Genomic DNA, 12058 nt, shown 5'->3' with positions numbered 1-12058 from the left:
AACGCCAATAATCTGGACAAGAGAGCGAGTATGTCCAGGAAGCCGAGTATAGTATGGCAGTACAACTGAGTTCGTCGTCAATTCATTGTTTTATTTTATTTCCTCTTCTTCTCTAGTCAAATCGCGACACGGGATACGGCGATCTTCACGGGGAAGGCATCATGGAACACATCGTGGCTGCGCCAAGACCCCCTGGCTATCCATATTGAAAGACTCGGGGGCTGATTGGCTCTGTCAAGTGCCAGCGCATCCGACTGTTGTTTTTATTTGCCTCCTTTATGCTCCGTCCTCCATATTGTATTGCGGCCCAGGCGCTGTATAGTCTTTGCAGTCCCCAGCCCATCTTGCATTTTTGTTTTCTTCTTTTTGTCTATTTCAGCGTGTTTTCTTCTAGCATTTACCGAGTTTGGTCCATCCCTAATTTGATTTTGTCTCACGGTCTGATATCTTGCGTGTACTTCATCCAACTCCCCCCGAGCTCTCCGATCTCTCCAATCTATACGGAGTTGTTGTTGGTTAAAAATGGGCTCAATCAGGTCGACACATTCACAGAACGCCGACCCCCGTCTCCGTGGGAACAGTGAACAGCCGAAGACGGTCCAGGAGAAGGGCTCCCAGAACTCGATATTGCCCACCAACTCTACCACTTCCAAGCGAGCATGGGCCTTATTTCGCGTGGACACAGCTGGAGAGAGCGGTCGAAGCGGCATTCAACCATGGCATCTCCTCAAGGTATGCTTTAGGAGTGTCTGTACGCTCTCGATGGTCGTGAATATCCTCTGGCCATTTGTCCCCGCCGCAATTGTCATTCATTTCGCGCGACCCGATCTTCACGTCTGGATCTTCAGTCTCAATTATATCGCCATGGTGCCCTCGGCAAACCTGCTCGGCTTTGCTGGCGGGGAGCTAGCTAAAAAGTTACCAAAGATGATAGGCATCATTGTGGAAACAACTTTGGGCGCTGTGGTGGAACTCGTGCTATTTATGGTTTTGTTGTATAACCATGGCCGGACCGAAAACTCGGATCTGATTCCTGTCATCCAGGCCGCTATTCTTGGTTCAATCATGGCAAATCTCCTGCTTTGCTTGGGTATGTGTTTCTTCGTCGGCGGTATCAAGCGTCATGAGCAGACCTTCCACGAAGCCATTAGTGAAGTCGGTACTGGGTTGCTCCTTGTCGCCGGTTTCGGTCTGTTGATTCCAAGTGCGTTCTACTCCACGTTGCGTGGAAGCGTCAATGCACAGTTTACTCTGGTGCAGTTGAACGAATATGCCTTGACGATTAGCCGTGCCACTGCGGTGATCCTTCTCGTAGCGTTTTTGGCGTGAGTGGCCTAGGCTCTTGCCTATTATTTAACCACTAACACTCTGGGATAGATATCTTTTTTTCAACCTACACAGTCACAACTCCATTTTCGATGATATCCTAGAGAAAGACGAACACCGCGACGAAGACCGACACGAAGAAGCCGCGAGGGCAAAGCTTACAATGATAGAATGCTTCCTTGTCATCGCCGTTGCACTGACCTGCGTCTGCATGTCCGCTGTCTTCCTAGTCCAAGAAATCGAGTACATCGTTGAGCGCGGCGTCTCAGATAATTTCCTCGGTTTAATTCTCGTCCCTCTGGTGGAAAAGGCCGCTGAGCATCTTACAGCCATCGATGAAGCCTGGGACAACCAGATCAACTTTGCACTCTTCCACTGCCTAGCTCCTTCGATCCAAACAGCACTGCTGAACGCACCGCTTACTGTCATTGTTGGTTGGGGTATGGGCAAGAATATGAGCTTGAACTTCGAGATCTTCATGGTTGTCCTTCTCGTGCTTTCGATTCTAGTCGTTGGGAATTTCTTGCGTGATGGCAAGTCCAATTACCTTGAAGGTGCTCTTTGTGTGCTGGTTTACTTCATCGTCGCTGTTTGCACTTGGTACTATCCCCCGGTGCACATAACCTCGACCAACCAGTCTTGAATGTCGGGTAGTTTCTAAGCGTTTTTGGTCCGCGGATATTTTGCATACTGTATATCACTCATGGTTGGTGTTTTGAAGAGTTTGATAGAGGGGGGTGGGACTAAAGCTCCATTAGATGGTCAGAGTAAATAATGTCTGAACATCAGACAGCACCTAACTAGTCAGATAAGGCCACATAATGTTATATGACCTCATATGAGACAAAAACAGTATGATCTGACCGGTCATTATTCCAGGGTTGTCTGAGGACGCAAGGCTTCGTTCATCAACATCTGCGCATCAACACGCAGCTCAAAGTCGGCCAGGAAACAAAAGCTGATCTCGAGTTTCGACAATTCCTGCGCACTGACTCCACCGACCTTCGCAACCCGGCTATGCGGATAGCTCAAGTCCTCTAGAGCCTTTGAAGCAACCGAAACACCAGAAAGCACAAGCCTGTGCATATTCTTGGGCAGGACCCTTAATACATTATCGACCAGCGTCATCTTGGATATATACACGCTAGCTGCGAGATAGACCGCAGTAGACATAGGACAGTACCTATGCAAACGAAGCAGATACTCGTTCAACGGAATCGGTGGCACCTTCTTTGACAGGAACTTCTTCGCCAAGATAGCCATCTGAATCGCTTCTTCCGTCGCCTTGGCGGGGTCGACAGGATCATCTGAATCCTTAACATGCAATCCGACGATTTTCACCTTGAGCTCATCCTCAACAGGGGTATCACAAACTAGGGTCGCGGAACCATGCGTATGCAGCTCATCGGGGCCGATGGGTTTCTGAGCAAAGTAAGCGCCTAGCCGCTCAACATTCAAACAAAGCAAGTGTAATGCAGCCTCGGGCGAAATATCAAACACGGCGGCGGGGGTCTGTGACGAATCAGGATCGTCGGCAGGTTGGTGACGGTCAATATTATCCAACGGCGAGCCGAGTTTTAGCATGGTTGGCGCGGGGTTTGCGTTTTGCTTGGAATCTGTGTCTTGGGACACGGACATGGTTGTGGTTTGCGTTACGGCGGTGGCCATGGTGTGCGCGTATGGATTGCCGTCACTGCCACGCGCAGGCGCGGGCTTGGTAGGGGGTTGCGAGTAGCGCGCACCTGGACCTTGAGGTGGATGGTAGCTCCCTGGCTGGGTATCTCATTTTCCAATGAGTGGTTTCTGGCCTCTGTTGGGACTTGGGCTCACTTCCTGGCGAATCCCAGAATCGATCACGGGGGAGTCGGGAGAGTTGATGCGATATGATCGATGATGTTCCCTTTTTGTAGAGTTGTATAGCGGGGTGAGAGTGGTAAGTTGTTTGGATCTCTATGCGGAATGAGAAGTTGACCATTAATTTCCAATCTAAATGTTCAGCTCACCTTGAAACCTGATACATATATCTGTGAATAAAAACCGAATCAAGTACCGAGTTGAATTGAATTGAATTGAATTGAATTGAATTGAATTGAATCAAAACAAATGAACTAAGTCGAGAAATAAGGAGAACAAGGCAAAAGGGGAGGATAAGAAAGTCGCCACATGTGACCTTCACCTTGGAATCCATGGACTATACAAAACAAAGGTACAACTTGAGAATCATCACATTTCCCAACCAGGAGAATAAAACGAAAACAAACCCCTATCTATATATTTAACTAGACTCCATACAAAAAAAAAAAGGCTCAGCAACTCCCGATACCTGTCTCTTCTTTTTTTCCAGCAGACTATGAGCCTCCTACTCCCGACACAAGACGCGATCACATATCCTAGCAGACTCTTGAGTCTTATGCCGGGATTAGGGGGTAAAAAATAAACAAGGTCAAGTCCGGATTAAACCCATACTTTTGTTTGGAAATGGAAGGAAAGACAGCCTCAGCAAGGGAAGCAGTTTATCCACGAATATCTGCGAATGTCTCGACATGCTGGTTCACAAATGCGAGACATAACGCGGCCAGGGCAACCGAAATGCTCGGCTTTAGAACAAGACGCATGGCGCTCGTCTGCGTTGTCCAAGGACACGTCGACCCGAACCCGACATTTCCTGCAATCCACGCTTAACGGGACCCGGTTCGTCTGTTTCGTACCGGCTACTAGCAGGGTTTGAGTCCCAGGTATCCTGGGACCGTGGGACCCGCGAGGGACCCTGTGCCGGAGACCTGTATTCATATTCGTGGCCTCGTGAGGAACTCCGTGAAGACGATCTCGGTTCATACTCGTAACCAGAGTCATCGAACCGAACGTTTTTTTGTGTTCTGTTGTACCGAGGCTGCCGCGTCGACAGCCGCACATTTGAATCATATCTCCTTCTAGCAAAATTAGAGGCCATTTCATAGTCCGGGGGATCAACCACAAAGAGCCTGTGGTAAGCTGGCGGTGCATACCGAGAACTGAAGTTGCCAACAGGCTCTGATCTGTAAGTTGAATAGGAAGGCCGGTACTTCATATCTATCGAGTGTAGGTATGTGCGCTGCCGTGTTAACTATCTTGAATTAGCTTCTTGTTCTCGATACTCGGTGGAATCCAATGATATAACTCGAGGGCAGTGGAGTGCTAATAAATGATTCATGAACAATGCATCTGGAAACAAAGACATCCTTGAACAAGGGAGTTGTTGAAGGAATATGGCAGAGAAATGAATGGAGATCGACGAACCTCGTTGATTACAGCAGCACGCGCGAATTGCCGGGCACAGTATGCGTAAGAGGACATGTGAACAATGGCAAAGCAGATTCCTTTCAAAGAGTAAAGATAGAGAAGTATTGATATATTTGGCTCGAGACAAAGAAGACTGGACAAAGCAAGATCGTTTGATATGGATTGAAAACAAAGATCTTTATGGCGAGATATCGAGTTGATTTTATGTTAAAGCATTTTGACAATGAACAGGGATTTGAAGGCAACATCTGCTCGAAGAGAGGGGACCTATAATGAAGTTATTAAATGTTGATATTTTCTGTCTCCAAATAAAGAATGACTGATACAAACCTGAGGTCACCAGGGCGCAGGTCAACGAGTCAGCGGCTTTGAAGGCCAGTTGCCTGGTGACAAGATTCGTTGAAATTCGACAAATTCCCTTCATCCTCTTCCATCACACCAGAAATGTGGATTTTGGGAGTTTCATCTCCGAAAAGAGGTCCTATATCAAGAAGTGATATAGTGTGATTAGCAGGGTGTTCCAAAGTGAGGCCCAACTTGAGGAGCGGCAAGATACAACGGAACGCCTGTTATTGTCCATATCATAACCAACACCGACTATTCGGGGAATAGTGTCCAATGCCTTGTACAACGGCTGGCATTACTGCCTAGAATATTCACTGCGCAACATTATTCAGGGGTTTTAAAGTCACGGAGAAGGGATCCTTCAGCCACACGCCACCAAGCGTCAAATCAGAGGTCAAATCACTTTGGCGCTAAAACAACCCAACGGCGATTAAGAGCCAACCATTGACACCTTCGACAATGAGATCAGACAATATTTCATGCATGAACGCTCAGATCCATAAAAACAATGGAACCGTGAAGAAAAAAAAAGGAACTTGGCTTGGGCAGCAAAGCTTCGCCACGATTCCTATGCCCACCTCTCAATTAATCGATCTTGATTGCTATCACGGTGGTGGAGAACATCCAAATTGAGCTTCTGAGCCCCATTTTGAAGACTCGCGAGTTCTTTCTCGAGGCCTGAGAGCGCTGACTCCTCCGAAGGATCGCGCAGTGATGTTTCATAGTGAGAGTTGGCGTGCAATGAGTAACGAAGAAGCTGGGATGCATTATCCAACGGTGCCAAATAAGTCAACAGAGGAGCGTCCACCGCTATATTAAGACCGTGCAGTGTTTCGGAAATGTGATAACGCTTCTCGTGGAGGTCACCAACCCCTCCATTCTCGCGCGGGTGGAGGATTGATTCCGGTGGTACACCAACACGCCTCAGAAGCCTTTCGAGTGACGGTTGGGCAACTATAGGCGCAGTGGGCGTGCGGGGGGCAAGAAGGAAGCCTGGCTGTAACGATCGGCGTCGCAGAGACTCTCGTCGGGATGATGGCTGTGTGACGAGTTCGCTGCCTGCTTCGGATTGATATAACGCGGCTAGCTGTTCTAATAGTTCCGAGGACGACTCCCGGACTCCGAGTTGGTTTGTGAGATCTTGCTTTGACAAAGTCATTTCGATCAACATGTCGAGTGCCTAGAAGTATGAATTAGTTCATTGCTGGTCACTGACACTGCCGAGGTAGAGCCTCATACCCGTTCTAGTTTCTCCTGCGACACCACCCGCAGCTGATCATGCTCGTTCTGGAGTTCACGGAGGATAGGCTCATGGAACTGCTGCCTGGTCGACATTTCTGCCAAGATTTCGATCTCCGGATACAGAGACTCTATTTCTTGCTCGAGGGCAGTGCTCGTTGCCTCATACGTTGCGTCCGAATTTGAGCCGCCTCCGTGAATTGTTTCCAGATATAGTCGATCTAGACGGTAGTGTATTTCCTCCGCCACGTAGCCTGAGAGCATCGCACTGAGATGATTCGTGCGCTTGACCGTAGATGCATCGTTTCCACGATACTTGATATTAGACATGAGCGTTTCCAGATTCGCGAGCGCCTTGTCGTCCTGCTTTAACCGGGTAGACAGAGAAGCGAGTATTCTCTTGCTTTCCGCGCCCGACTTATCCGTTGCGGTCCTGAATTCAGCCTCCAACTCATCGACAAGCTCGATTGCCTACGTAGAGTCAGGATCAGCAACACGCGACGGTTTGTTGTGACGGGCATGCCCCTACCGCCATGGTAGTATTTTGTCTCCCCGCTTCATGTTTCTTTTGCAGCCGAGTGATATCCCGGCTCCGCTGCTGCTCCACATTGTTTTCCAGACCTAATTGCTTGTTGAGACTTGCACATTGGAGCTTCAAAGCTTCGGTCTGTTTTTGAATTGTTGCCGTTGAGGCTTCAAGGGACTCGATGGCGTTGCGGAGTTCGTCTTCGAGGATAGGCCGTGTTGCGCCGAGATCTGGGTTGCTGATAATAGGCTGAAGAGCGCCGGAGTTTACAAGCTTAATATATCTGTTTCCAGTTAGTTCCGTCTTCTGACTGATGGTGCAAATAAGACGTACAACGCGAGCTCATCTTTTGATAGCAGGGTGTCTGGACGGAGATGCTTGGCCGCCCATTGCGCGTTCCTGTCATCCTCAAATGACGACTCAATCACCTCCCGCTTGGCTGAAATATCTCGATCCTTGAAAATTGATATGAGTTTGTCGGTCAAAGTGTCTTCCATTGTTGGTTTGAGGAGTTGTGATGCAAAGACCTGATAAACAAGGAGCTCCGAGAGTGGAGCTCCGATTTCTCTTGGAGTCCTTTGTTGAGATCAACACTCTCCTATGTATATCTCCACAATACTCTTACTGATGCATAATTTATCTTTATTATGAACAACTTCTAGTAGGAGCTATAGAATTATACTCTGTATGAAATCAGAAGTCTTTAGTCGAGTCCTTTAGGATATAAGCCGATTAAAGAGATAAAATGATGGATATAGTTTGAAAGAACCTCTGTTCCTTTGGGACTATTATATATATATATCTCTCTCTTTCAGCCCTTGTTTGTCCTTGGATAAAGGACATTTCATTTCAGAAGGTAACAAAGATTGAACGCTCGAGTATAAAGGGTTCATCCCACAGGGTTCTGAATGCATCGCCATCGACTCGAGCTATCCAACTAAATATTTCTAAATTGACCCCTTAACACTAAAATCAGTAAGCATCTCTTGTACTAACCACCATCATGGATGCAACAACTCTGCAGGCCGCGCGAGAATTCTTCGCCGACTCGCGAGGTGATTTCGTCGTATATATCCAGGAACTTTCTGCCGGAGATATCTCAGATCAGGACGCCGCTGCAATCCAAACCGAGCTTCGTCGTATAGCCCACACACTCTCTGGATGGATGGAGCTTCGAGATGATCCCAACGGAATGAGTTGCAGCTGTTTTTCAGAGCGGTGCTGCAACCTCTCAGATATTGTTGTAGAAGTCGCTGAGATGGTCACTATCAAGGACGGACAGCTCCCTCTCACAGTTATGAAGATGTTCGATATGCTGGCTATACAGTTAGGACGACTTAGTCTGAACGGCCATCGCGAAGAGGACGAGTATGCGCGGGGCTTTGATCGCATGGCCAAGGATGAAGATCGTAGATGGCAGATTGGATCCCAGGGACCGGATGATGGTAGAGCTGAACTTCTTTTTGGCTTGTGGACTCGTATGAATCGGATTTCAGAGCCTGGTCCCAATTGTACGTTCGAGTGCCTGCGTGCACATGCGGGTTCTCACATTTTATAGGTCGATGATAATCGAGTATAACGACGAGGGTATAAAGATCGGCAGAGCAACCGAGAAAAGAGCCCGAGACTCAAAATGCGGCTGCCTGTGGCTGAGTAATCAGGCAAAAAGGGAGCAATCAAACGTGGATGTCAAGAATAAGACAGGAATATATTAGAACTATTTCAATTTCATCGAGTACAGCGTACAAAATACTACGGAGTAGGCACAGTATAAGTGTACCTGCGACGTGTCTCTCAATTAGCGTCTCCGCAAATTCGAGTCCGCCTTTTTGACCCTCACCAATCTGTTTACCATTACCATTCATTCACCACTTACCAGTACCTTTGACCATCTCTACAACTTCCGAGCTGCGCTTCTTGAAAAATTCCCCACTCAGTGGATGCGCCGGCGACGGAACCGCGATGTTCCTTTAGACTACCGCCGTCTCAAAACAGTCCAGTCCTCGAATCGAGTCCCTTTCCAGCCCCCGGGTGGCATTCGATACATATTCAACAGTAGACAACCTGAAAATGTCTGCCAAGCCCTCTTTAGAATCCCTTGGCCCCAGCCATGGCCAGACCTTCGGTCCCACCTTCGCCTCGAATGGCAACGGGACACCCATTCCTCCAAACGACGTGGAGATGAAGAGCTTGCCGCCTGATCCCCCTAAGGGCTCAATTCCTCTGGGGGAGGATATCATGCAGTTGGCTCGGATGGGGGAAGTTGGCACTATGCAGAAACTGTTCACAGCCAAAAAGTTCACCGCAAACTACCGTGATGAGGAAGGAATTACACCGCTGCATGTTTGTTACAATCTAGCGCAACAAACAATAGGGATCTGTTTACTGACCGCATTCTCTCTTTCTAGTGGGCGGCAATCAACAATCAATATGCGATGTGTAAATTCCTGATCGACTCCGGAGCCGACGTCAACGCCAAAGGAGGAGAATCGGTGGCAACACCAGCCATGTGGGCCGCCCAACGGTGTCATTATTATATTGTGAACTTATTGCTCCAGAATGGAGGGGATCCTCTCCTGACGGACGTCCAAGGATATAACATCCTACACCTCGCGACCATCGACGGCAACGCGTTCCTAGTCGTGCTGCTTTTACACCAGGAGATCCCCGTGGACGTTGTTGACCAACAAGGGCATACTGGACTGATGTGGGCTGCATATAAGGGGTATCCTGCATGTGTAGACTTGTTCCTGCGATGGGGCGCAAACGCAAACGCCGTGGACGAAGGTGGCTTGACGCCGCTCCATTGGGCGCTGGTTAAGGGCTCGATGCCTTGTGTCCTGAAGTTGCTCGAATACGGCACCGACCGCTTTGCAAAGACCCGCGATGGAAAATCACCTGCGACTGTGGCGCAGGAAATGAACACCCTGCGGGTTTGGTACCACTCGCTCAACGAGCGCGGCTTTGAACCCGATGGCACCCAAAAAGTGGTGCCACTGGGCCTTTCAAGCTTCGTACGCAGCAAGAGCATCATGGCCAAGTTCTTCTTCCTTTGGCCTTTTTTGATGATTCTGGTTACCATCTGGATGCTCAGTAGCCTGGCAATTTTCATTGCTGTGCCCCTCGTGTTAGTTACTGTCTTCGGGATGCAGTATGTTGCACAGCAATTTGCGAACAAGGGGCCCATGGAATACCGCGTTCTTCAAAAAACACCGTATCTAGCTGGTGTCTTTGCTGGCACATTGTTCTGGGTTGGCTTCCGCTATGTCTTCAAGGTGCTGCCGGCAACATACTCATCGTCGCCGATTCTGAACATCTTGTTCGCAGTCTTCTTCTGCTTGACTGCTTATTTCTACGTTTTTGCCATGGTCGAGGACCCGGGCTATGTTCCGAAAGTGAGCAGCAGGAATCAGCAGAGAGAGGTTGTTAAGGAACTGTTCGACCAGTGGAAGTTCGACGAAGAGAATTTTTGCATCCCCTGTATGACAAGAAAGCCACTCCGGAGCAGGCACTGTCGGCGTTGTGGGCGCTGCGTTGCGAAACACGATCAGTATGTGTCTCGATAAGTTTCTATTGATCTGACCACTAATGCTTGAATAGCCATTGCCCGTGGATTGACAACTGTGTTGGATCGAACAATCTCCGCCATTTTATTCTTTATATAGTCTCCCTCGAAGTTGGTATCATTCTGTTTGTGCAGCTGACTATTGCCTGTGAGTACTAGTGGCGAGAGAAAATATTGCCTAGGATCAGTCATCTAACATGATGCAGATATCAATTCCCTACCCGCTCCCGTCAATGTCACTTGCAATGTCATCAACGACACATTGTGTGATTACGCCACTCGCGACCCCTTCACCCTGATTCTTAATGTATGGATCACCCTCCAGCTGGTCTGGGTCACGATGCTTTGTGCCGTCCAGCTCGTCCAGATCTCTCGCAACCAGACAACCTACGAGAACATGCGAGGCCACCACATCGACCGGTCCTACCCAAGCACCCAAGCCTTTGCGTCGGCCATGACCGCTGGAACCACATCAATGGAAGCTGCTGGTCTTTCGGCTTCTGGACAAGGACCCAACCCGGCCCTCCGCGGTTCTCCCGCACACCGACAGAAAAACGGCTGCATCCAACAATGGTCATCCCTTCTCGGAGTCGACGCTTTTTGGACAACTGCGAAGGATGGTCTCCGCGATGGACCCCAGGCAACTAGACCCCGCAACCCCTTCTCCCGCGGTGTCGTCACCAATTGTCGCGACTTTTGGTGTGACCCGGCTCCGCTCTTCGGCAAGCGCCAGACTGGGGTGGCGATGCTCGGCGGCGAGGTGATCAACTATCACGATATGTACGAAACCCCAATGCGCATGCGCACCGGCAACCGGTCCGGCGAGGGGCCTGGCTACCGCAGCGTTGCTGGCGAGGACCCCGAACGCATGGTATAAGCCGATCCGAGATCTGAGCGTATTTGCATTTGTTTACAATTCCAGATCCTGCATTGATATCCCTCTACTTTGTGTTTTATTATGCAAATCAGCGCGGTGTTGCGTTATTGGGCCACGTGGCACGAGCAAATGTTTGCATTTTGCATTTAGATAAAGATCCTGTACAATTGACGTCAGATATTAATGATATGTTTCACTATACTATTATGGGGGATGACTTGGCTCTTGAGCAGCAAGACTTGACTTTGACTATGGGGTATACATATATGACACCCACTTAGCATCCAAGGTCCTCAACCTCCAACCCCCGCAGTTTCATATTTCGCATCAGATAAGATAGATCGTCTCGGCCGTGCAGTGACCCTGCAGCTAATCACCAACACACTGCATAAGGGCCGAGTTCCGGACCTTCCCTGTGCGGTTCTGGAAAGATACCTAGCTAGGAAGGGTAGTCATATTCCCCTCCGAAGGGACCGATTGGTGCGTCCAACTGAGTCTAGGTCTAGGTCTAGGTCCAGGTCCAGGTCCGTACATATGTATATGTATTGAAAGGGTTATGCTTTACATTACGCATTACGCATTACGTGAGTATAAAAGTACCTGCATGGAAGCTCTAGAGACTAGAGGTGCATATGCCAGCGCACACTAATCGCCAAGCACGGAATCTTGGCAGGGCTGCCGCCTTTCAGGGACAAGCAATGTTTGACGGCTGAGGGTCCAGTGTGGCCTGATGTTCTCGGTGATGCACTTGCTAATAATGTAGCGGTCAACAACCGCAATTGGTTTCTTGGCTTATTACACAAGGTACTCTTGCTGTGCTAGGGCTGTCACCCCCCCAAACTTCCCTAGACACTTCCGGAACAGGCAATATATACAATGTTATTATACGGTATAGGGTCCA

General features: G+C 48.9%; 5 protein-coding genes across 5 annotated transcripts; 3 read left to right on the top strand and 2 right to left on the bottom strand.

Moving 5' to 3' along the window:
- Positions 1-522: 522 nt before the first annotated feature.
- Positions 523-1969, top strand: N7518_008377 (hydrogen/calcium exchanger domain-containing protein; the record flags this gene model as incomplete). The annotated part of the gene is made up of 2 exons (XM_057189304.1): positions 523-1325; positions 1378-1969. The coding sequence occupies 2 exons, from the start codon at positions 523-525 to the stop codon at positions 1967-1969; spliced, it is 1395 nt and encodes a 464-aa protein (XP_057041007.1).
- A 227-nt stretch (positions 1970-2196) lies between these two features.
- N7518_008376 (putative cyclin-dependent protein kinase complex component) lies at positions 2197-2994 on the bottom strand (the record flags this gene model as incomplete). The annotated part of the gene is made up of 1 exon (XM_057189303.1): positions 2197-2994. One exon carries the CDS (start codon positions 2992-2994, stop codon positions 2197-2199), a length of 798 nt encoding a protein of 265 aa, XP_057041006.1.
- Positions 2995-5518: 2524 nt separating this feature from the next.
- Positions 5519-7212, bottom strand: N7518_008375 (uncharacterized protein; the record flags this gene model as incomplete). The annotated part of the gene is made up of 4 exons (XM_057189302.1): positions 5519-6130; positions 6190-6660; positions 6719-6998; positions 7049-7212. 4 exons carry the CDS (start codon positions 7210-7212, stop codon positions 5519-5521), a joined length of 1527 nt encoding a protein of 508 aa, XP_057041005.1.
- Positions 7213-7718: 506 nt separating this feature from the next.
- N7518_008374 (uncharacterized protein) lies at positions 7719-8281 on the top strand (the record flags this gene model as incomplete). The annotated part of the gene is made up of 2 exons (XM_057189301.1): positions 7719-8226; positions 8274-8281. The coding sequence occupies 2 exons, from the start codon at positions 7719-7721 to the stop codon at positions 8279-8281; spliced, it is 516 nt and encodes a 171-aa protein (XP_057041004.1).
- Positions 8282-8785: 504 nt separating this feature from the next.
- On the top strand, positions 8786-11157 carry N7518_008373 (ankyrin repeat domain-containing DHHC palmitoyltransferase family protein; the record flags this gene model as incomplete). Its single annotated transcript, XM_057189300.1, has 4 exons — positions 8786-9058; positions 9124-10265; positions 10316-10428; positions 10487-11157. 4 exons carry the CDS (start codon positions 8786-8788, stop codon positions 11155-11157), a joined length of 2199 nt encoding a protein of 732 aa, XP_057041003.1.
- Positions 11158-12058: the final 901 nt, after the last annotated feature.

Source organism: Penicillium psychrosexuale, assembly GCF_028828465.1.
Source record: "Penicillium psychrosexuale strain IBT 29551 chromosome Unknown utg000004l, whole genome shotgun sequence".
NCBI lineage: Eukaryota > Fungi > Ascomycota > Eurotiomycetes > Eurotiales > Aspergillaceae > Penicillium > Penicillium psychrosexuale.
This window is presented reverse-complemented; position numbering and strand designations above follow the sequence as displayed.